The sequence below is a fragment of the Lithobates pipiens genome, unplaced genomic scaffold (assembly GCF_037356315.1).
Source record: "Lithobates pipiens isolate NorthernLeopardFrog02 unplaced genomic scaffold, aLitPip1_a1.2 Scaffold_23, whole genome shotgun sequence".
Lineage (NCBI taxonomy): Eukaryota > Metazoa > Chordata > Amphibia > Anura > Ranidae > Lithobates > Lithobates pipiens.
In genome coordinates, this window is record NW_027507785.1 from 45,332,046 (window position 1) to 45,356,377 (window position 24,332).

At 47.1% G+C, this 24,332-nt stretch overlaps 2 protein-coding genes across 2 annotated transcripts in view; both read left to right on the forward strand.

Annotated features, from left to right (window-relative positions):
* ZMYND10 (zinc finger MYND-type containing 10) overlaps positions 1 to 1,562 on the forward strand; it is a 22,360-nt gene extending 20,798 nt beyond the window's left edge. Inside the window, exon 12 of the mRNA XM_077451513.1 lies at positions 1,166 to 1,562. Coding sequence (XP_077307639.1) covers positions 1,166 to 1,265 — 100 coding nt within the window. The 3' untranslated portion in view covers positions 1,266 to 1,562. The remainder of the gene's footprint in view (positions 1 to 1,165) is intronic.
* Positions 1,563 to 23,706: 22,144 nt separating this feature from the next.
* Positions 23,707 to 24,332, forward strand: part of RASSF1 (Ras association domain family member 1) — a 70,192-nt gene continuing 69,566 nt past the window's right edge. The window contains 1 exon segment of the mRNA XM_077451514.1: positions 23,707 to 24,050. Within this exon segment, the coding sequence (XP_077307640.1) occupies positions 23,729 to 24,050 (322 nt within the window). The 5' untranslated portion in view covers positions 23,707 to 23,728.

Genomic DNA, 24,332 nt, shown 5'->3' on the forward strand with positions numbered 1-24,332 from the left:
AGCGCTGGACGGAGGGTGGGAGACACAGCAGCGCTGGACGGAGGGTGGGAGACACAGCAGCGCTGGACGGAGGGTGGGAGACACAGCAGCGCTGGACGGAGGGTGGGAGACACAGCAGCGCTGGACGGAGGGTGGGAGACACAGAAACGCTGGACGGAGGGTGGGAGACACAGCAGCGCTGGACGGAGGGTGGGAGACACAGCAGCAGAGTTGATTTTTAAAGTTAACCAGCAAGTGATTGGTTGCTAGGATGCAGGGTGGTCTTGGCAACCAACCTCCAATTTGTGAATATGAAAAGTTAACCCCGGCAGCTCCCGCTCTTGGCCTCCATCCAGTGCTGCTGTGCCTCCTTCCATCAGTCCAGAATCGTCCTGCCTCTCACTCTGTGCTTCTTATAAGGATGTGAAAGAAGGGCGGTGCTGGATTGGGAGGAGGGGGGTGATGTAAAAGGGGGGCAGTTCTGGATTGGGAGGGGGGGTGATGTAAAAGGGGGGCAGTGCTGGATTGGGGTGGTGTGAAGGGGAGCAGTGCTGTATGTGTATGTGGGAGAAGGGAAGGGGGGGTGGAGGGATGTGAATGGGGCAGTGCTGCGTGTGGTTATGTAAAGGAAAGGCAGTGCTGAGATGGAGTGGGGGGGGGGGGGCGCTCAGAGAGATGTGAAGGAAGGGGGAGCAGTGCTGTGGGGGGGGGGGAGATGTGAAGAGGGGCAATGTTGTGGGGGGAAGTTGATGTGACAGACCTCCATGAATTTGAGTTCACTACCCCTGGTTTAGGTGATGATATCAGTCTGCTGCAGGCAGGAGGAAGTGTTTCCTCAGTCTCTCCCCCCCCCCATGATCAGATTGCAACATTGTAACAAGATGAGAGGATGCAACAAGAGCTGATCTATGTCAGACATTTGTAAACACGTCCAAGAACTGCACAGGCACCACCAGGATTTACATCATCTCTGAGCCAGTAGAGAGTAGCCGGTGACCCTGGATGATGCCTCAATAAAGATGGCGATGACCTTCTGGAAAGAAAAGCAGATGAAAGCATTGTCAGGGGGAATACTTTTATCTTATTGACAGATAAAATACCTGGAGGTGTTACATGAACACATCACTGGGAATACTTCCTAACAGCTGTCTGATCCTTCAATTCATGATCTTCTCTCTCATTGTAGGCAGTGCCAGGTGAAGCATTGGCAGAAGCACAAGAAAGCCTGTGATCTGCTCAGCGAGGCTGCGAAGAAGATGAAGGAAGAAATGAAACCCAGGGCATGACCTGCAGGAAGGGACATGAGGGGGTTTTATGGCATTACGGTCAGCCAGTGTTAAAGCAAACAGCATGCAGTACTCCTATGAACCTGCAGGTGGTGCACAAGAGTGTAAATGCAGCCTTAAAGAGGAGTTTCCCCTAAAAAAAGAAAATAAAAGTCAGCCACTACAAATACTGCAGCTGCTGACTTTTAATAATCTGACACTTACCTGTCCAAGGGTCCAGCGATGCGGGAGAACAATTTTTTTTTTTCCAAATGTTTTTTATTTTATTTTTTTAAGAATTTTAAGCTTTTTTTTTTTTTGTGGGTGGAACACCACTTTCCACACACCAAAAAAAAAAAAAATGCTTAAAATTCTTAAAAAAATAAAATAAAAAAAAAGAAATTTTGTAAAACTTTTGTCACCTCTAAATGCCTGTTGCTAGGGGATCTCTCGTAGTCTGCCTCCTTCAGTGCCAGGGCTCCTTACATCACTTCCCCTCAGCGCAGGAAGGGCTCAGCTCCGCCCCCTCCCTCTTGTCAGTCATCTGGGACACGTGACAGGTCCCAGATGACTGCGCGGCCAATCACGGCACGCGGCGTCGCTCGTGCCTGCGCAGTGGGTGCCCGGCTGTGAAGCCACAGCCGGGTGCCCACAGTTGCAATGCCGGCACCGCCAAGAGGAGGGAGGGGACGAGCGGGGCATCGCTGGACCCTGGGACAGGTAAGTGTCCAATTTATTAAAAGTCAGCAGCTGCAGTATTTGTAGCTGCTGACTTTTAATTTTTTTTTTATTAAGGGAAACTCCTCTTTAAACTGCCGGCTTGCAGCTCTCCAGCTGCCAAATAACTACAAGTCCCAGCAAGACTGGCAGGCCACCTGGGACTTATAGACTCACAACAGCTGGAGAGTCTCAGTTTATGTACTTCTGCCTTATACCATGACTGAAGATTGCTGGCAGCGACATAATCTGCATCGATCTTCTGTATCATTTATTTATCACATTTCTAAATTCCTACATACACATCACATGTTGTTCTTTCTGCCGAACTCCCACGATGGTGGTGATTGCCAATAGTAACAATGTTTATGTGACTTTAAATATGTTTTTAGCTGGTTTGTTATTTTTATGTTTCATTGTTCCTTTGTTGTTAGCCCTAAAGTGTTACTAAACCCAGGAGCCTGCATTCCCTATATCTGGTCCCCCCAGGAGCCTGCACTTACTATATCTGGTCCCCCCAGGAGCCTGCATTCCCTATATCTGGTCCCCCCAGGAGCCTGCACTTACTATATCTGGTCCCCCCAGGAGCCTGCATTCCCTATATCTGGTCTCCCCTGGAGCCTGCATTCACTATATCTGGTCTCCCCTGGAGCCTGCATTCACTATATCTGGTCTCCCCAGGAGCCTGCATTCCCTATATCTGGTCCCCCCAGGAGCCTGCATTCACTATATCTGGTCCCCCCAGGAGCCTGCATTCCCTATATCTGGTCCCCCCAGGAGCCTGCACTTACTATATCTGGTCCCCCCAGGAGCCTGCATTCCCTATATCTGGTCTCCCCTGGAGCCTGCATTCACTATATCTGGTCTCCCCTGGAGCCTGCATTCACTATATCTGGTCTCCCCTGGAGCCTGCATTCACTATATCTGGTCTCCCCAGGAGCCTGCATTCCCTATATCTGGTCCCCCCAGGAGCCTGCATTCACTATATCTGGTCCCCCCAGGAGCCTGCATTCACTATAAGGAACGTGTGCTTGGACCCACATTTATTTATATATATATATATATATATATATATATATATATATATATATATATATATATATATATATATATATATATATATATATATATATATATATATATATATATATATACTGTATATGTATGTATATATTTATATAAATATACTATGTATGTGTATATAGTGTGTGTGTGTGTGTGTATATATGTATATGTGTGTATATATGTATATGTGTGTATATATATATATATATATATATATATATATATATATATATATATATATAATCTAAGAGAGAGAACGCTCCTGTGCTGCTGAAGCCTTTACTTTGATTCTGAACTGGGAAAAAAAAAGGATTAAAACTTTTGTATGAATTTTTAAAAAAATTTGAATTCTGTGAATCTTTTGGAATAAATTATATATATTATTTTCAAATAAAATGTTTATATAAATGATACTTTTGTCAAAAAGCTCTATTCTTGTAGAGGTAAGGGAGATGCTATATAACACTACTATAAATTATTATATACATGACTGGGAGATTTTTTAGAAAATGTATTCATTACAGGTTTTATATAGAGCTGAAAAATTACATATAGTACATTCATCAGTCCCTGCCTCCAAGGTTACAATGCAGTGGCAGCACCCCTGCGGGCTCCTATGGGCGGCAATTTGCAGGCTCCTATGAATGGCGGGCAGCGGCTCCTGTGTCCTCTCTGCATCACAGCGGCTTCCGCCGGGCAGCTCCTCCCTCCTTCTCCAATAGGATCGCCTGTCCTTTCAGCCAATCGGGTGATCAGTGTCAAAACCCGCTTCCTGATTGGCCGAGAGGAGGATCAGTGTTACAACAGCGAATACTGATTCGCTGTTGTAGCACACCTGGGTGGGATCGGAGCGCACTCTCTGCGACCGAGCCCTTCCTATATTGAAGCCTATTAGAACCTCTGGCTCTAATCGGTGCTTCAATAAAACAGCCCCTCCGCATTGGAATCCATGTGCCGGTGTCCTCAAAGGGGCCACACACATGGATAGGGGAGGCGGTGACGGACAGGGGGGTGCCCCTGTAAGGTTCCTATCTCACATACTAGGGTCAATTTAGATAGGAGCCAATTAATCACTTAAAGACCCGGCCTTTTCTGACACTTTTTGTTTACATTTAACCACTTCCCGACCAGCGCACGACGATGTACGTCGACAGAATGGCACGGGCAGGCATATTGGCGTACAGGTACGTCCAATATTCAATGCCGCCCTGCCATCGGGAGCGCGCCGCCAGCGGCGCGCTCCCGCGCTGGTCGGGACCCCCGTGAGTCCGGTCGCGGGACCCGCGGACTCGATCGCCGCGGGCATCCCCGCGATCGTCTCACGGAGCGGCCGAATGGAGGAAATGCTGTGTAAACAACATTTCTCCATTCTGCCTAGCAACTAGTGACGCTGATCTCTGCTCCATGTGATTGGAGCAGAGATCAGTGTACACTAAATGAAAGCCCAACCCCCCCACAGTTAGTAACACACCCCTAGGAACACTTAACCCCTACACTGCCACCCACTGGTTAACCCCTTCACTGCCAGTGTCATTTACACAGGAATCACTGCATTTATATAGCACTGATTACTGTATAAATGACAATGGTCCCAAAAATGTCCGATGGGTCCCCCACAATGTCGCAGTCACAATAAAAATCGCTGATCGCCGCCATTACTAGTAAAAAAAAAAAATAATAAAAAATTATTAATAAAAATGCTATAAACCTATCCCTATTTTGTAAACGCTATAACTTTTGCGCAAACCAATCAATAATCGCTTATTGCGATTTTTTTTTTTTTTTTTTTTTACCAAAAATATGTAGAAGAATACGTATCGGCCTAAACTGAGGGAAAAAAATGTTTTTTTATATATTTTTGGGGGATATTTATTATAACAAAAAGTAAAAAATAATGCGTTTTTTTCAAAATTGTCGCTCTATTTTTGGTTATAGCGCAAAAAATAAAAACCGCAGGGGTGATCAAATACCACCAAAAGAAAGCTCTATTTGTGGGGAAAAAAAGGACGTCAATTTTGTTTGGGAGCCACGTCGCACGACCGCGCAATTGTCAGTTAAAGCGACGCAGTGCCGAATCGCAAAAAGGGGTCTGGTCTTTGACCAGCAAATTGGTCCGGTCTGTAAGTGGTTAAAAATCAGTATTTTTTTGCTAGAAAATGACTTAGAACTCCCAAACTTTATATGTTTTTTAGCAGAGGCCCTAGAGAATAAAATGGTGGGTTTTGCTATTTTTTTTTTTTTTTTTTTTTGTCATACGGTGTTTATACAGCATTTTTTTTTTTTTTTTTAGGAAAAAAAATACACAGATACTGTCACAAAATGATCCTAAATGCGGGGGAAGGGGGTGAAAAAAATGCCTGGAACTTCGCTTTAATGAATGGGGGTGGGTTAGGGACAGTCATGCCGGGTAAGAAAAGGATAGGAGATGCTGGACGTCCTCCAGCCAGGAAATGAGGTGGGGCTCTATGTAACTTGCAGCTTCTAAAGCACATGGTGAGAAGCTCACAGTGTGCGGTGAAATCGGAGGAAGCCATTTCAGTCCAGGAGAGGAGCCGCTACCAACCGGGGCAAGACTGAAGGGACGGACGGAGGGAGGATTTAATGGGAATAGACAAAACGCCAAGAGGGAAAGAAGGGTGACCTCAGAGACTTTGACTGTGGAATGATTGTCAGCAGCAGATGTGGTGGTTGCAGCGTTTTAGAAAATGCTGACCCCCACGAGAATGTTCACACGCCGCAGTCTGCAGAATATACAGAGAATGGAGGAAACGCGACGACTCCTTGGCAGCGGCAGTTCTGTGGGTAATAAATGTAGATGTGAGACCAATCATCAAAATCCCAGACAAGCTTTAGCATGTTTAAAATGATTTTTAAATTTAAACTTTTAATTATTAAAAATATGCAGCTTTTACTAATACAACGTGTGGTGAGCCTGTCATAAAGGCACTTCCTGTTATAGGGTGACAACGCTCCGTCCCCGTCTCCCAATTGTGATCCTACGTTGTCACTGTGGCTCTTATAAGACACATGAGGCAGGTACAGCCCATTGATGTCACCATCCGGTAGCTCGTCCCGAGAAATGCCATGCAACCATCGCTGTGGCACATGTAGACAGGAAGTGGTTGCAAAGAGGCTGCAGGAGATCAGCAGCACTGAGATGATACAAAGAATGAAAAAAGTGAAAAAAAGGATATTATATATATATATATATATATATATATATATATATATATATATATATATATATATAACAAAAAAAGGCAATAGTTTATTGTGCACAGTGTAAACTAAATATCATATATAGTAAGTGTTACTTTGTGAGAGAGGTCAGAGGACACATTAAGGACAAGCTGACAGGAAGTCCATAGCTGCTCACTGAATGTTCCTTACATTGGTGATCAGTGAGAAGAATGTTCCTTACATTGGTGATCGGTGAGAAGAATGTTCCTTACATTGGTGATCAGTGAGAAGAATGTCCCTTACATTGGTGATCAGTGGGAAGAATGTTCCTTACATTGGTGATCAGTGAGAAGAATGTTCCTTACATTGGTGATCAGTGAGAAGAATGTTCCTTACATTGGTGATCAGTGAGAAGAATGTTCCTTACATTGGTGATCAGTGAGAAGAATGTTCCTTACATTGGTGATCAGTGAGAAGAATGTTCCTTACATTGGTGATCAGTGAGAAGAATGTCCCTTACATTGGTGAGAAGAATGTTCCTTACATTGGTGATCAGTGGGAAAAATGTTCCTTACATTGGTGATCGGTGAGAAGAATGTTCCTTACATTGGTGATCGGTGAGAAGAATGTTCCTTACATTGGTGATCAGTGAGAAGAATGTTCCTTACATTGGTGATCAGTGAGAAGAATGTCCCTTACATTGGTGAGAAGAATGTTCCTTACATTGGTGATCAGTGGGAAGAATGTTCCTTACATTGGTGATCAGTGGGAAAAATGTTCCTTACATTGGTGATCGGTGAGAAGAATGTTCCTTACATTGGTGATCAGTGGGAAGAATGTTCCTTACATTGGTGATCGGTGAGAAGAATGTTCCTTACATTGGTGATCGGTGAGAAGAATGTTCCTTACATTGGTGATCGGTGAGAAGAATGTTCCTTACATTGGTGATCAGTGAGAAGAATGTTCCTTACATTGGTGATCAGTGGGAAGAATGTTCCTTACATTGGTGATCAGTGAGAAGAATGTTCCTTACATTGGTGATCAGTGAGAAGAATGTTCCTTACATTGATGATCAGTGAGAAGAATGTTCCTTACATTGGTGATCAGTGGGAAGAATGTTCCTTACATTGGTGATCAGTGAGAAGAATGTTCCTTACATTGGTGATCAGTGAGAAGAACGTTCCTTACATTGGTGATCAGTGAGAAGAATGTCCCTTACATTGGTGATCAGTGAGAAGAATGTTCCTTACATTGGTGATCAGTGAGAAGAATGTTCCTTACATTGGTGATCAGTGGGAAGAATGTTCCTTACATTGGTGATCAGTGAGAAGAATGTTCCTTACATTGGTGATCAGTGGGAAGAATGTTCCTTACATTGATGATTAGTGGGAAGAATGTTCCTTACATTGGTGATCAGTGGGAAGAATGTTCCTTACATTGGTGATCAGTGAGAAGAATGTCCCTTACATTGGTGATCAGTGAGAAGAATGTTCCTTACATTGATGATTAGTGGGAAGAATGTTCCTTACATTGGTGATCAGTGAGAAGAATGTCCCTTACATTGGTGATCAGTGAGAAGAATGTTCCTTACATTGATGATCAGTGAGAAGAATGTCCCTTACATTGGTGATCAGTGGGAAGAATGTTCCTTACATTGGTGATCAGTGAGAAGAATGTTCCTTACATTGGTGATCAGTGAGAAGAATGTCCCTTACATTGGTGATCAGTGAGAAGAATGTCCCTTACATTGGTGATCAGTGGGAAGAATGTTCCTTACATTGGTGATCAGTGAGAAGAATGTTCCTTACATTGGTGATCGGTGAGAAGAATGTTCCTTACATTGGTGATCAGTGGGAAGAATGTTCCTTACATTGGTGATCAGTGAGAAGAATGTTCCTTACATTGGTGATCAGTGGGAAGAATGTTCCTTACATTGGTGATCAGTGAGAAGAATGTTCCTTACATTGGTGATCAGTGAGAAGAATGTTCCTTACATTGGTGATCAGTGAGAAGAATGTTCCTTACATTGGTGATCAGTGGGAAGAATGTTCCTTACATTGATGATCAGTGGGAAGAATGTTCCTTACATTGGTGATCAGTGGGAAGAATGTTCCTTACATTGATGATCAGTGAGAAGAATGTTCCTTACATTGGTGATCAGTGAGATCTGAACGTTATTTCTAGGGGTTCCTCTAAAGTATAAGGACTAAGAAGGGTGCCGAGGCAAAAAAGGGTCCGACCTGCTTCTAGACCGATCTACTTTACAATGGTGGTCCACTGGTTATATGCCCAGCATACTCGACTGGTCCTCCCCACCTCAGCCATGGACAATGTTGTCACCTCGCTGTGGTATTTGTGGCTTCCACATGTACATCTACAGACACGGGACACCTTGGTCTATACTACAACCCAAGGAGAAGGTCCGTTTTGCAGAGGTGGATTCTGGGAATGTTGTATTCACAGTGATAAATGAGGCTCAGCGTCTGTAACCTGTGAAGGTGGCGTGATAATTGCTCAATGTGGTTTCCTGCAACCAACAGTTATTCGCAGTGCAGGAGGATGTGGCGGCCGCAGTGACGCTCGCGGAGATAGCAGCCGGGGAATCGCACATGACTCACACAAGCTGCACTCCGTATCGCAGTGATCTGCCAGCTCTGGCTGAGCAATATAACAATTGCAGATGTGGTGCAAAACACCGCCCAGGTCTATGTGAGCGCTCATCACTTAGCAGGCATGATCTGCAATTATTACCTATATATACACTCACCGGCCACTTTATTAGGTACACCTTGCTAGTCCCGGGTTGGACCCCCTATGGCCTTTATTCTTGGTGGCATAGATACAACAAGGTGTTGGAAACGTTCCTCAGAGATTTTGCTCCATAGTGACATCATAACATCACACAGTTGCTGCAGATTTGTCGGCTGCACATCTACGATGCTAATCTCCCGTTCCACCACCTCCCAGAGGCGCTCTATTGGATGAGATGTGATGAGTGTGGAGGCCATTGGAGGACAGTGTCCTCATTGTCCATTGGTGAGATGATTGGAGCTTTGTGACATGGAGCATTATCCTGCTGGGAGGAGCCATCAGAAGATGGGGAGACTGTAGTCATAAAGGGATGGACATGCTCAGCAACAATACTCAGGGGGGCCGTGGGGATTAACTAATGCAAATTACCACTAATGTGAGGGAGTCCCTTTCTCACTGACCATCAATATTGAAGACTTTTTTTTCTACTGACCACCAATATAAGGAGTTTGTTTTCCATTTACCGCCAATGTAAGATGATGACCTTTTCTATTGGCCATCAATGTAAGGGGGTGTCCTTTTCCATTGACCTCCAATTTAAATGGGTGACCATTTCTACTGGCCCACCCATGGAAGGGGGTGTCCCTTTCCACTGACCACCAATATAAGGGGGTGGTCTTTTCCACTGACCACCAATGTAAATGGGTGGCCATTTCCACTGACCACCAATGTAAATGGGTGACCATTTCCACTGACCACCAATGTAAATGGGTGGCCATTTCCACTGACCACCAATGTAAATGGGTGGCCATTTCCACTGACCACCAATGGAAGGGGATAGTCTTTTCTATTGAACTATAAGTGGTTGGACTTTTCTACTGACCATCAATGTAAATGGGTGGCCATTTCCATTGACCACCAATAGAATTGGGTTGTTTTTTTCCACTGACCACAATTGTAAATGGGTGGCCTTTTCCACTGACTGCCAATGTAAAAGGGTGTCCCTTTTCTTTGACCATCAATGGGAGGGGGTTGCCTTGTCCATTGACCACCATTGTAAAGGTTTGGCCTTTTTCACTGACCACCAATGTAAGGTGGTGGCATTTTCCACTGATCACCAAAATAAATGGGTGGCCATTTCCATTGGTTACCAATCGAAGGGGGTTGTTTTTTTCACTGACCACCAATGTAATGGGGTGGCCTTTTCCACTGACCACCTATGTAAATGGGTGGCCATTTCCATTGGTCACTATTAGAAGGGGGTTGTTTTTTTTTTCTGCTGACCACAAATACAAGGGATTGTCTCTTTACCTTGACCTACAATGTAAGCAGGTTGCTCTTTTCCATTGACCACCAATGTACGTGGTGGCCTTTTCCACCAATGTAAGGTTGCATTACAATTTTTACTGTTTGCTTTTCTGGTCATTTCACTTATACAGTATCTCACAAAAGTCAGTACACCCCTCACATTTTTGTAAATCTTTTCTTCTATCTTTTCATGTGACAACACTGAAGAAATGACACTTGTCTACAATGTAAAGTAGTGAGTGTACAGCTTGTATAACAGTGTAAATTTCCTGTCCCCTCAAAACAACTCAACACACAGCCATTAATGTCTAAACCGCTGGCAACAAAAGTCAGTAGACCCCTAAGGGAAAACTGGGCCCAATTAGCCATTTTCCCTCCCCCCGATGTCATGTGACTCGTTAGTGTTACAAGGACTTGGGTGTGAATGGGGAGCAGGTGTGTTAAATTTGCTGTTATCGCTCTCACTCTCTCATACTGGTCACTGCAAGTTCAACATGGCACCTCATGGCAAAGAACTCTCTGAGGATCTGAAAACAAAGAATTGTTGCTCTACATAAAGATGGCCTAGGCTATAAGAAGATTGCCAGGACCCTGAAACTGAGCTGCAGCACGGTGGACAAGACCATACAGCGGTATAACAGGACAGGTTCCCCTCAGAACAGGCCTCACCATGGTTCACCAAAGAAGTTGAGGTCACGTGATCAGCGTCATATCCAGAGGTTGTCTTTGGGAAATAGACGTATGAGTGCTGCCAGCATTGCTGCAGAGGTTGTAGGGGTGGGGGGTCAGCCTGTCGGTTCTCAGACCATACGCCGCACACTGCATCAAATATGTCTGCATGGCTGTCATCCCAGAAGGAAGCCTCTTCTAAAGATGATGCACAAGAAAGCCCACAAACAGTTTGCTGAAGACAAGCAGACTAAGGAGATGGATTACTGGAACCATGTCCTGTGGTCTGATGAGACCAAGATAAAGGTATTTGGTGTCAGATGGTGACAAGCGTGTGTGGGGGCAACCAGGTGAGGAGGACAAAGACAAGTGTGTCTTGTCTACAGTCAGGCATGGTGGTGGGGGTGTCATGGTCTGGGGCTGCATGAGTGCTGCCGGTGTCTTGTAAAATAGTGTCCTCCATCAGATGGTGTCCCCTGCGTACTGCGCATGCGCAGTACACAGGAATACAGATTCCGAAAATTGCTGAGGATGAACGGCGCCTGCGCCGTGAGTCCAGGTTCTATCCCCACTATCCAAGTGGACATAGAGTTAGAATAAAAAAGAGCCGAGCGGAGCGAGGCCGAGCCCGAAGCGTGGCGAGCGAAGCTCGCCCGCGAGGGGCCCTTTAAAATTCTTAACCCTATGTCCACTTGCATAGTGGGGCTACCTCCTCCACTCACGGCGCAGGCGCCGTTCAGCTTCGGAGTTTTTCCGAAGCTTCGTCTGCTCGGAGCGGACAGCATTTGATAGGCGGACTCTATTAGGCAGAACACCGGCACTGGGGGGCTAAAGATCATTGAGGGGACCATGAATGCCAACATGTACTGTGACATACTGAAGCAGAGCATGATCCCCTCCCTTCAGAGACTGGGCCGCAGGGCAGTATTCCAACATGATAACCACCCCAAACACACCTCCAAGACCACCACTGCCTTGCTAAAGAAGCTGAGGGTAAAGGTGATGGACTGGCCAAGCATGTCTCCAGACCTAAACCCTATTGATCATCTGTGGGACATCCTCAGATGGAAGGTGGAGGAGCGCAAGGTCTCCAACATCCACCAGCTCTGTGATATCATCATGGAGGAGGGGAAGAGGACTCCAGTGACGACCTGTGAAGCTCTGGTGACCTCCATGCCCAAGAGGGTTAAGGCAGTGCTGGAAAATAATGGTGGGCATGCAAAATATTGACACTTTGAGCCAAATTTGGACATTTTCACTTAGGGGTGTACTCACTTTTGTTGCCAGCGGTTTAGACATTAATGGCTGTGTGTTGAGTTATTTTGAGGGGACAGGAAATTTACACTGTTATACAAGCTGTACACTCACTACTTTACATTGTAGACAAGTGTCATTTCTTCAGTGTTGTCACATGAAAAGAGAGAAGAAAATATTTACACAAATGTGACTGAGGGGTGTACTGACTTTTGTGAGATACTGGGGGTTATTAACGAAATGCGAATCCGCTTTGCACTTCAAGTGCAAAGTGCACTTAAAATTGCACTGAAAGTGCACTTGGAGGTGCAGTCGCTGTGGATCCGAGGGGGGACATGCAAGGAAAATAAAAAAACAGCATTTTAGCTTGCACATGATTGGATGATAAAATCAGCAGAGCTTCCCCTCATTTCAGATCTACCCATCAGATTTACAGTGACTGCACTTCCAAGTGCACTTTCAGTGCAATTTTAAGTGCACTTTGCACTTGTATTTTGCACTTGTAGTGCAAAGTGGATTTGCCTTTCGTAAATAACCACCCACTGTGTCTACAATTTACTGTGAGAAGGAAATCTAATGACAAAAACTGTCAGGGGCTCCTTGAGACCTGAAGGTTATATAAAGGGTTGGTCTTGGCGGAGAAAGGCTGATCTGGGTCTTCTGCACTCAGACAACCACTGTTTGGGTTATGAATGGTTTATGAATTAGCGCAGTTTCTGGCGGACTGACCCCCCCTTATCCGGGTCACCTGGCAGAGAAGCCGACACAGGATCATTTACCGAGATGAGAAGTGAGATATAGAAGAATAGTGTGTGGGCAAATGATATTCTCCCTCCATTGTCTCTCCAGCATATCAGGCTGGAAAGTCAGCTTGGCAGGTGATTAGAAGGGATGTCGGCCCCATAACATGAAGTATCCGGAAACTGAATTCAAAGAGGAGGAAACAGGGAGGTGGAAATCCCAGAGGGACCAGACAGGGGGGCCACCCGAGCGACATTTCCTGAAGATCACATAGGCGGCATCTGATGGGTGGCATCTCAGGGAGGCCATTGGATGTCAGATGGAGAGACTGAGGTCTGATCTAAAGATATGGGGGGGGGGGGGCTTTTCTGTAGATTCACACCCAACCCAAAGTTTGCTTTTGAAACTGGCCTTGCACTATATGGTTTTGTTAAATCTAAAGGAAATCAGACAACAAAAGTTGTATAGTGTGTGTGGGGTCTTAGACTATTGCACTGTAATAGAGAGCCTCATGTTACATCAGAAGTCTGCCGTGTTACCTGAGACTGCGATGTCACGCCAGCAGAATTGTCACATCCGCTGAGACATCTGTCACATGACCTGAGAATGCTACTTTGTAAAAGAGACTCTCATGTTACATCAAAGAGCTGCCATGTTACCCGAGATTCTGCTTTGTGTCAGAGACTGCTACTATTATCGCTCACTGAGCATAGGCAGCCCCCCTACACCCTCTGCACTACATTGCTGGTGCCTGACCCCCTGCTGTCCACTTTATCTCCCATTCCTGATCTCTGTGTGTGTGTCGGCATGGCTGCTTAGCGCCCCCATTAGAAACCCATGTGACAGGGTGACAATGCAGGAGCACAAACAGGGGACAGAGTGTTGTCACCCTATAACAGGAAGGAAGTGTCTGAATGAGTATTCCCATGGCAGGATCACCAGGGGTGAAAGGTGTGATTGGGAATAACTTTGGATATCTTATATATAACATGCATCTCTCTCTCTCACTCACCCCTTTCTATCTCTCTTGCCCCCTCTCCCACCCCATCTCTCTCTCACACACCCACCTCACTCTCTCTCACTCATCCCTCTCTCTCTCTGTGTCTCTCTCACCCCCTCTGTCTCTCATACACCCCATCTCTCTCACCCCTCTCTCTCTCACCCCTCTGTCTCTCACACACCCTATCTCTCTCACCCCCTCTCTCACCCCTCTCTCTCTCACCCCCTCTGTCTCTCACACACCCCATCTCTCTCACCCCTCTCACTCTCACCCCCTCTGTCTCTCACACACCCCATCTCTCTCACCCCTTTGTCTCTCACACACCCCATCTCTCTCACCCCCTCTCTCTCTCACACACCCCATCTCTATTACCCCTCTCTCTCTCCCCTCTCTCTCACCCCTCTCTCTCACCCCTCTCTCTCTCATCCCTCTCTCTCACCCCTCTCTCTCACCCCTCTCTCTCTCATCCCTCTCTCTCATCCCTCTCTCTCACCCCTCTCTCTCACCCCCTCTCTCTCACCCTCCTCTCTCTCTCGCCCCCTCTCTCTCACCCCCTCTCTCTCTCACCCCACCTCTCTCTTGTCCCCCTCTCTTTTGCACCCCCTCTCTCTCTCACCCCACATCTCTCACACACCCCTCTCTCACACCCTCTCTCCCTCACCCCCACTCTCTCTCTCCCAGACCCCCCCCCTTTCACCCCTTCTCTCTCTCACACACCCCTCTATCTCTATCGCTCCCCTCTCTCTCACCCCCTCTCTCTTTCTCTCACCCTCTTTCCACCCCCCTCTCCCTCAAACCCTCTCTCCCTCGCCCCCTCTCTCTCTCACCCTTCTCTTTTCCCCACGTTCTCACCCCTCCCCATCTGTCAAACCCCTTTCTCCCTCTCACCCCTCTCAATCTCACCCCTTTTTCTCCCTCTGTGTGTGTGTATACAGTATGTACTGTGTATATGTATATATATATATACACACACACACACACACACACACGCATGAGTGTTTGTGTCTTGGGGTACACACCCTAATAAATAGGCTGTGCACACCAATGTTAACATGTTAAAGCTTATATGAGATTTTAGTAATTCATTTTAAATCAACTTGAATGACTCCATGAATGGAGCGGCAAGTCGAAGGAATGCGGTTTAGAAGTCAGGAGCACAAAGTGTCCCCATTCAGAGCGCTGTCCTCAGGCGGGGAGGTGTGCGATGAGTGGGGGGTGAACCCGGGCCGCGAGCTCTGCGGCTGGACAATCAGGTTGGAGGAAATTTTTGGCATAAAAGAAATATTTTCATCCTCTGGTGTGTAATCTGAATCTCAGCTCTGTGACACGGATCCTTCCTGCGTAGATTTTACCTTCCTGGGAAGAAGAGATTATAGAAAACACATTTTATCTCCTCTGAGGCTCCCTCCCTCTCTATCTGGACGCTGAGCCTGCTGACGTCGCCCCATTCTCCTCATTTTCCATCTCACCAAGCACTTTCCCCAACACAACTTTGGTCAGATCACCCCTGGCTGGCGCGTCCCTCGGCCCAGTTTTGGTTTTCCTTTGTCCTGACTTGGCAAAAGAGATTTGGATGAGATTCTGGGAGTTGGCGCCATTTCATCTTCCCGGGAGAAGGCGCAGCTGTTGGGATTCCACGCGGCCGGGATAACTGTTTTGGGCCAGAAATCCTAAAAAGTCGGTCAAAGCAAGGCTTACACTTCTCCCTCCCCGCTTCTTCTGAATTTGATACTTTGTTACAAGCCGAGAACTTAATATTCTGATCAGTTACAGCCATGGAGGCTATTTACCAAAGGCAAATCCACTTTGCATTACAAGTGCAAACTACAAGTGCAAAGTACACTTGAAATTGCACTTGGAAGTGCAGTTGCTATAAATCTGAGGGGTAGATCTGAAATGAGGGGAAGCTCTGCTGATTTTATCATCCAATCATGTACAAGCTAAATTGCTGTTTTTTATTTTCCTTGCATGTCCCCCTCGGATCTGCACTTCCAAGTGCACTTTCAGTGCAATTTCCAGTGTACTTTGCACTTGTAGTTTGCACTTTCGTAGTGCAAAATGGATTTTCCTTTCGTAAATAACCACCCATATGTTTATGTATATTTTCTGGATAAATAAAGAATATATTAAAAAAAGCAAGGATGTCCCTTTTCCCTTCCACTACTTTTAATTTTGATCAATTGTTGCAACATAGTTTGATACATTATTAAGTCTGATTTTGATACATTGTTAATACACTGCTCAAAAATAAAAATAAAGGAACACTTTGAAAAAGGGGGAAAAAAAATATCATGCTGGATATCTATACTGATATGGACTGGGTAATGTGTAAGGAAGGAATGGATGGAAATGAAAAGTATCAACCTACAGAGGGCTGAATTTAAAGACATCCTAAAAATCTAACTGAAAAAAAAAAATGATGCAGCAGGCTGGTCCATTTTGGTGAAATTTCATTGCAGCAACTCAGAATGGTCCTCAGTAGTTTGCACGCCCCCCACGTGCATGTATGCATGCCTGACAACGTCGGGACATGCTCCCAATGAGAAGACGGATGGTGTCCTGGGGTATTTCCCCCCAGATCTGGACCAGGACATCACTGAGCTCCTAAACAGTCTGAGGTGCAACCTGGCGGCATCAGATGGACCAAAACATAAAGTCCCAGAGGTGCTCTATTGGATTTAGGTCAGGCAAGCGTGAGGGGGGGGGGGGGGGGTTGGGACGTTCAATGGTATCAATTCCTTCATCCTCCAAGAACTGGCTGCATACTCTCGCCACCTGAGGCTTGGCATTGACTTACACCAGGAGTAACCCAGGACCCACTGCAGCAGTGTAGGGTTTGACAATGGGTCCAAGGATTTCATCCTCATACCTAATGGCAGTCATGGTGCCATTGTCTAACCTGTAGAGGTCTCTGTGTCCCTCCATGGATATGCCTCCCAGACCATCACTGAACCATCACCAAACCGGTCATGCTGAACGATTTTACAGGCAGCATAACGTTCTCCATGGCTTCTCCAGACCCTTTCACATCTGTCACATGCAGTGGTGTACTAACTGAGGGGGGGTGGGGGCGGTCCGCCCCAGGTGCCATACACTGGGGGTGGGGGGGGGTGTCAGGCGGAGCCCCCGTCCTCCCCTGTATGAATCAGTGACAATGTGGTGGGCTTGGCAGCGCAGCGGCGATGTGACACGTTGACAGTGCAGGGAGAGCCCAGCTGTGACGGGGTGCGGGGATGCCCGGGCCGGGTGTGGACTGTACCGCTATCTGGGTGACACCCAAGACCGGCTGCCAGAGCAGGAGAAACAAAACACTGTCTCTCACTCTCTTGTACAGCAGGGGAGGGAGAGCGAGAGATAGTGGGGCAGCGCTAAAAAGAGGACGGGAAATGCTGGAGGAGTAGCAGGTGATTAGTTGCTAGGTGGTCCTAAAAGCCAATCATTATCTTGTGAATACGAAATTGCAGAGTAAGGTAGGAACGGGCAGAGCTATGTAGCAGGAGGCCCAGAGTTGTGGGGGGGGGGGGCTGTGTAATGTGTAGGGGGTCCAGAGCTGTGGGGGGGCTGTGTAATGTAAAGGGGTCCAGAGCTGTGGGGTTTTGTGTAATGTAAAGGGGTCCCAGAGGTGCAGGGGGTTGTGTAATGTAAAGGGGTCCAGAGGTGCAGGGGGTTGTGTAATGTAAAGGGGTCCAGAGGTGCAGGGGATTGTGTAATGTAAAGGGAGTCCAGAGGTGCAGGGGGATTATGTAATATAAAGGAGTCCAGAGGTGCAGGATGCTGTGTAATGTAAAGGAGTCCAGAGGTGCAGGGGATTGTGTAATGTAAAGGGGTCCAGAGGTGCAGGGGGTTGTGTAATGTAAAGGGAGTCCAGAGGTGCAGGGGTTTGTGTAATGTAAAGGAGTCCAGAGGTGCAGGGTGCTGTGCAATGCAAAGGGGTCCAAAATGCTACTTACCTGACCAGTTCATTACCCCAGGAATTTCATTGACTTGATGCTACACTCTGTTGTATTGTTGATATATACAAAAAAACAAAAAACAAAAGCAAAGCTGCCACTTCTACTTCCAACTTCTTCGGAGTTTGATACATTGTTGCAACTCAAGAACTCAATCTTGCAATGAGTTACAGCTGCATGTTGTAAATGTATAATTTCTAGATAAATAAAGAATATTTTAAACAAGCAAGGCTGCCTCTCCTTCCTTCCATTTCATCTTAATTTGATTCATTGTTGATTCATTGTTGCAGTATAGTTTGTCGTAATTGATACATTGTTGATATATATATATATATATATATATATATATATATATATATATATATATATATATATAACGTGAATCTGTCACTTCTACTTCCATCATCTTCAGTTAAGATATCAGTACTGATGGATCTGAATACAGAATCTGTGTTGCAACATAGTTTGATCGATTATCGAATCTGAGTGTGATACATTGTTGATATAAAAACAAATAAAGCAAAAGAAAAGTCGTCACTTCTACTTCCAACTTCTTCTGAATCTGATACATTGATGCAGTACTGATGGATCTGGATAAAGAATAAAAAATAAAAATGAAAGCAAGGCTGCCACTTCTTACTTCAAATGCTTTCTGAATCTGATACATTGTTGCGAGTGGAGATCTCTGAAGAGTTACAGCCGTATGTTACAAATTTATAGTTTCTAGATAAAGAATGTTTGAGAAAACAAAAGCAGGCCTGCCACTTCTTTCCCCAAACTTCTGAATTCAATACATTGTTGCAAGTTAGGAACTCAATCTTGTGATGAGTTACAGCCGTATGTTTCACATTTATATTTTTTTCTGGATACATAAATAACCTAAAAAAAACAGCAAGGATGTCCCTTCTCCCTCCCACTCCTTCTGAATTTGATTCATTGCTGCAACATGATTTGGTACATTATTGAATCTGAGATTGATACATTGTTGTGAGTCCAGACCTCAGTGCTAATGGATCTAGATAAAGAATCTTTGAAAAAAAACTGAAAGCAGAGCTGCCACTTCTTCCGCCAATGTCTTCTATATTTAATACAATGTTACTACATAGTTTGATTATTGAATCTGAGTTTGATACATTGATGAAATATAAAAAAACAAAACAAAAGCAAAGCTTCTACTTTCAACCTCTTCTGAATTGGAAACTTTGTTGTGAGTCGAGATCTCAGTACTGATGAATCTGAAGAAATAATCTTTGGAAAAACAAAAGCAAGGTTGCTTCTTCTTCCCCCAAACGTTGCCTGAATTTGATACATTGTTGCAACATAATTTGATACATTATTGAATCTCAGTTTGATACGTTGTTGATATAAAAACAAATAAAGGAAAAGTAAAGCTGTCACTTCTACTTCCAACTTCTACTGAATTTGATACCTTGATGTGTTGCTGATGGAACTGGATAGAGAATTAAAAAAAAAACATCAAGGCTGCCACTTCTTCATCCAATCTCATTCTGAATTTGATACATTATTGAATCTGAGTTTGATACATTGTTGATATAGATATAATTAAAAAACAAAAGCAAACCTGCCACTTCTACTTCCAACTTCTTCTGAATTTGATCCATTGTTGCGAGTTGAGATCTCTGTACTGAAGAGTTACAGCTGTATTTTTCAAATTTATATTTTCTAGATAAAGAATATTTGAAAAAAACAAGAACGGGCCTTCTTACCCCAAACTATATGAATTTGATACATTGTTGCAAGTCAGAGACTCAATTTTGTAATGAGTTATGTTGCAAATTGATATTTTTGCTCTAGATATAGAATTGAGAAGGAGGGCAGCAGAGACGTTGGGACAGAAGAAGAAGGACGGCAGAGAAGTCGGGGACAGAAGAAGGAGGACGGCAGAGAAGTCGGGGACAGAAGAAGGAGGACGGCAGAGAAGAATTCGGGGACAGAAGAAGGAGGACGGCAGAGAAGTCGGGGACAGAAGTAGGAGGACGGCAGAGAAGAAGTCGGGGACAGAAGAAGGAGGGCGGCAGAGAAGAAGTCGGGGACAGAAGAAGGAGGACGGCAGAGAAGAATTCGGGGACAGAAGAAGGAGGGCGGCAGAGAAGAAGTCGGGGACAGAAGAAGGAGGACGGCAGAGAAGAAGTTGGGACAGAAGAAGGACGGCAGAGAAAAAGTCGGGGACAGAAGAAGAAGGACGGCAGAGAAGAATTCGGGGACAGAAGAAGAAGGACGGCAGAGAAGAAGTCGGGGACAGAAGAAGGAGGATGGCAGAGAAGTCGGGGACAGAAGAAGGAGGACGGCAGAGAAGTCGGGGACAGAAGAAGGAGGACGGCAGAGAAGAATTCGGGGACAGAAGAAGGAGGACGGCAGAGAAGTCGGGGACAGAAGTAGGAGGACGGCAGAGAAGAAGTCGGGGACAGAAGAAGGAGGGCGGCAGAGAAGAAGTCGGGGACAGAAGAAGGAGGACGGCAGAGAAGAATTCGGGGACAGAAGAAGGAGGGCGGCAGAGAAGAAGTCGGGGACAGAAGAAGGAGGACGGCAGAGAAGAAGTTGGGACAGAAGAAGGACGGCAGAGAAAAAGTCGGGGACAGAAGAAGAAGGACGGCAGAGAAGAATTCGGGGACAGAAGAAGAAGGACGGCAGAGAAGAAGTCGGGGACAGAAGAAGGAGGATGGCAGAGAAGTCGGGGACAGAAGAAGGAGGACGGCAGAGAAGTCGGGGACAGAAGAAGAAGGACGGCAGAGAAGAAGTCGGGACAGAAGAAGGAGGACGGCAGAGAAGAAGTTGGGACAGAAGAAGGACGGCAGAGAAAAAGTCGGGGACAGAAGAAGAAGGACGGCAGAGAAGAATTCGGGGACAGAAGAAGAAGGACGGCAGAGAAGAAGTCGGGGACAGAAGAAGGAGGATGGCAGAGAAGTCGGGGACAGAAGAAGGAGGACGGCAGAGAAGTCGGGGACAGAAGAAGGAGGACGGCAGAGAAGTCGAGGACAGAAGAAGGAGGACGGCAGAGAAGAATTCGGGGACAGAAGAAGGAGGACGGCAGAGAAGAATTCGGGGACAGAAGAAGAAGGATGGCAGAGAAGTCGGGGACAGAAGAAGGAGGACGGCAGAGAAGAATTCGGGGACAGAAGGGGGACGGAAGAGAAGAAGTCGGGGACAGAAGAAGGAGGACGGCAGAGAAGTCGGGGACAGAAGAAGGAGGACGGCAGAGAAGTCGGGGACAGAAGAAGGAGGACAGCAGAGAAGTCGGGGACAGAAGTAGGAGGACGGCAGAGAAGAATTCGGGGACAGAAGAAGGAGAACGGCAGAGAAGTCGGGGACAGAAGAAGGAGGACGGCAGAGAAGTCGAGGACAGAAGAAGGAGGACGGCAGAGAAGAATTCGGGGACAGAAGAAGGAGGACGGCAGAGAAGAATTCGGGGACAGAAGGGGGACGGAAGAGAAGAAGTCGGGGACAGAAGAAGGAGGACGGCAGAGAAGTCGGGGACAGAAGAAGGAGGACGGCAGAGAAGTCGGGGACAGAGGAAGGAGGACAGCAGAGAAGTCGGGGACAGAAGTAGGAGGACGGCAGAGAAGAATTCGGGGACAGAAGAAGGAGAACGGCAGAGAAGAATTCGGGGACAGAAGAAGGAGGACGGCAGAGAAGTCGAGGACAGAAGAAGGAGGACGGCAGAGAAGAATTCGGGGACAGAAGAAGGAGGACGGCAGAGAAGAATTCGGGGACAGAAGAAGGAGGACGGAAGAGAAAAAGTCGGGGACAGAAGAAGGAGGACGGCAGAGAAGTCGGGGACAGAAGAAGGAGAACGGCAGAGAAGAATTCGAGGACAGAAGAAGGAGGACGGCAGAGAAGAAATCGGGGACAGAAGAAGGAGGGCGGCAGAGAAGAAGTCGGGGACAGAAGAAGGAGGATGGCAGAGAAGAATTCGGGGACAGAAGAAGGAGGGCGGCAGAGAAGAAGTCGGGGACAGAAGAAGAAGGACGGCAGAGAAGAAGTCGGGACAGAAGAAGGAGGACGGCAGAGAAGAAGTTGGGACAGAAGAAGGACGGCAGAGAAAAAGTCGGGGACAGAAGAAGAAGGACGGCAGAGAAGAATTCGGGGACAGAAGAAGAAGGACGGCAGAGAAGAAGTCGGGGACAGAAGAAGGAGGATGGCAGAGAAGTCGGGGACAGAAGAAGGAGGACGGCAGAGAAGTCGGGGACAGAAGAAGGAGGACGGCAGAGAAGCCGAGGACAGAAGAAGGAGGACGGCAGAGAAGAATTCGGGGACAGAAGAAGGAGGACGGCAGAGAAGAATTCGGGGACAGAAGGGGGACGGAAGAGAAGAAGTCGGGGACAGAAGAAGGAGGACGGCAGAGAAGTCGGGGACAGAAGAAGGAGGACGGCAGAGAAGTCGGGGACAGAAGAAGGAGGACAGCAGAGAAGTCGGGGACAGAAGTAGGAGGACGGCAGAAAAGAATTCGGGGACAGAAGAAGGAGAACGGCAGAGAAGAAGGAGGACGGCAGAGAAGTCGAGGACAGAAGAAGGAGGACGGCAGAGAAGAATTCGGGGACAGAAGGGGGACGGAAGAGAAGAAGTCGGGGACAGAAGAAGGAGGACGGCAGAGAAGTCGGGGACAGAAGAAGGAGGACGGCAGAGAAGTCGGGGACAGAGGAAGGAGGACAGCAGAGAAGTCGGGGACAGAAGTAGGAGGACGGCAGAGAAGAATTCGGGGACAGAAGAAGGAGAACGGCAGAGAAGAATTCGGGGACAGAAGAAGGAGGACGGCAGAGAAGTCGAGGACAGAAGAAGGAGGACGGCAGAGAAGTCGAGGACAGAAGAAGGAGGACGGCAGAGAAGAATTCGGGGACAGAAGAAGGAGGACGGCAGAGAAGAATTCGGGGACAGAAGAAGGAGGACGGAAGAGAAAAAGTCGGGGACAGAAGAAGGAGGACGGCAGAGAAGTCGGGGACAGAAGAAGGAGAACGGCAGAGAAGAATTCGAGGACAGAAGAAGGAGGACGGCAGAGAAGAAATCGGGGACAGAAGAAGGAGGACGGCAGAGAAGAAGCCGGGGACAGAAGAAGGAGGACGGCAGAGAAGAAGCCGGGGACAGAAGAAGGAGGACGGCAGAGAAGAAATCGGGGACAGAGGAAGGAGGACGGCAGAGAAGAAATCGGGGACAGAAGAAGGAGGACGGCAGAGAAGAAATCGGGGACAGAAGGAGGACGGCAGAGAAGAAGCCGGGGACAGAAGAAGGAGGACGGTAGAGAAGTCAGAAGGAGGACGGCAGAGAAGTCAGAAGGAGGACGGCAGAGAAGTCGGGACAGAATAAGGAGGACGGCAGAGAAGTCGGGACAGAAGAAGGAGGACTGCAGAGAAGAAGTCGGTGACAGAAGAAGGAGGACGGTAGAGAAGTCGGGACAGAAGAAGGAGGACGGCAAATTCTTGCTGTCAGCTTTCTTGTGTCAGCAGTCGGGATACACCCACTGACTAAAAGGCCACAAGAAGCGGAGCACACAAAGGGGCAGTCACCGCCGGACGGGCTCACAGAAAGTTTCCTGGTGACAACCACGAGAGAGAAAGAAGAGAAGAGAAGAGAAGAGGAGAGAAGAGAAGAGAAGAGAAGAGAAGAGGAGTGACGGAAGATGAGAGGGAGGAAGGAAGCCAAAATCTGAAAAAAAAAAGAAGGAGGGAGAGAGGCAGAGGGGGGCAGAGAGGGGTGAGGACAGTCAGTTGCAGCACGAGAGAGGAAAGAGCGGCACAGAGGAGGCTGCGGAGGACAAAAGTTCAGAGGTCAGCGATACCCCCCCCCCCCTCCCCCTGTGACCACATCACCCCCCCCCCCCCCCCCCTGCCCCTGGCATGTGGTCACAAGTCTCTACCTATGAAATGATCGAACTGAAAACTTTGGATCCCTGCGATGGACTGGACCTGACCCGCAGCCCTAAAGTGGGTCACCGGCTGGAGAGGACCAACGCGGTGCGGATCCCCCCTGGCAGAGCCCCCGCTATCCTGCAGAGGAGTCTACGGAGGAGAGGGGGCGCCGGGCAGGGGGACAGCCTCCCCGCGGGGAAGGTGGGCGAGGGACACTACTTCCAGCCCACCTCCCACACGCAGTACACCTGGTGCGACCTGTGCGGAGAATTCATCTGGGGCATCTACCGCAAGAGCCTGCGCTGCACCTGTGAGTACCGCCGCTGGGCACTTCATGCTTTTTATTTGCATTTTGGATGAATGAAAGCCCCCATACACACTATCAGATTTTCTGCAGATTTTTTCCTTCAGATTTACCAAAACCATGTAGTGAAGGGCCGGCCTGATTGCAGACACATTGAAACTCGAAGATTTGACCTCATATTATACGTTTTTTGGTAAATCTGAAGGAAATCAGCAGAAAATCTGATAGTGTGTATGGGGGCTGAAGGCGAAGTTCACACACGTGTCTGGCTGCAGTTTGCAGTTCGGA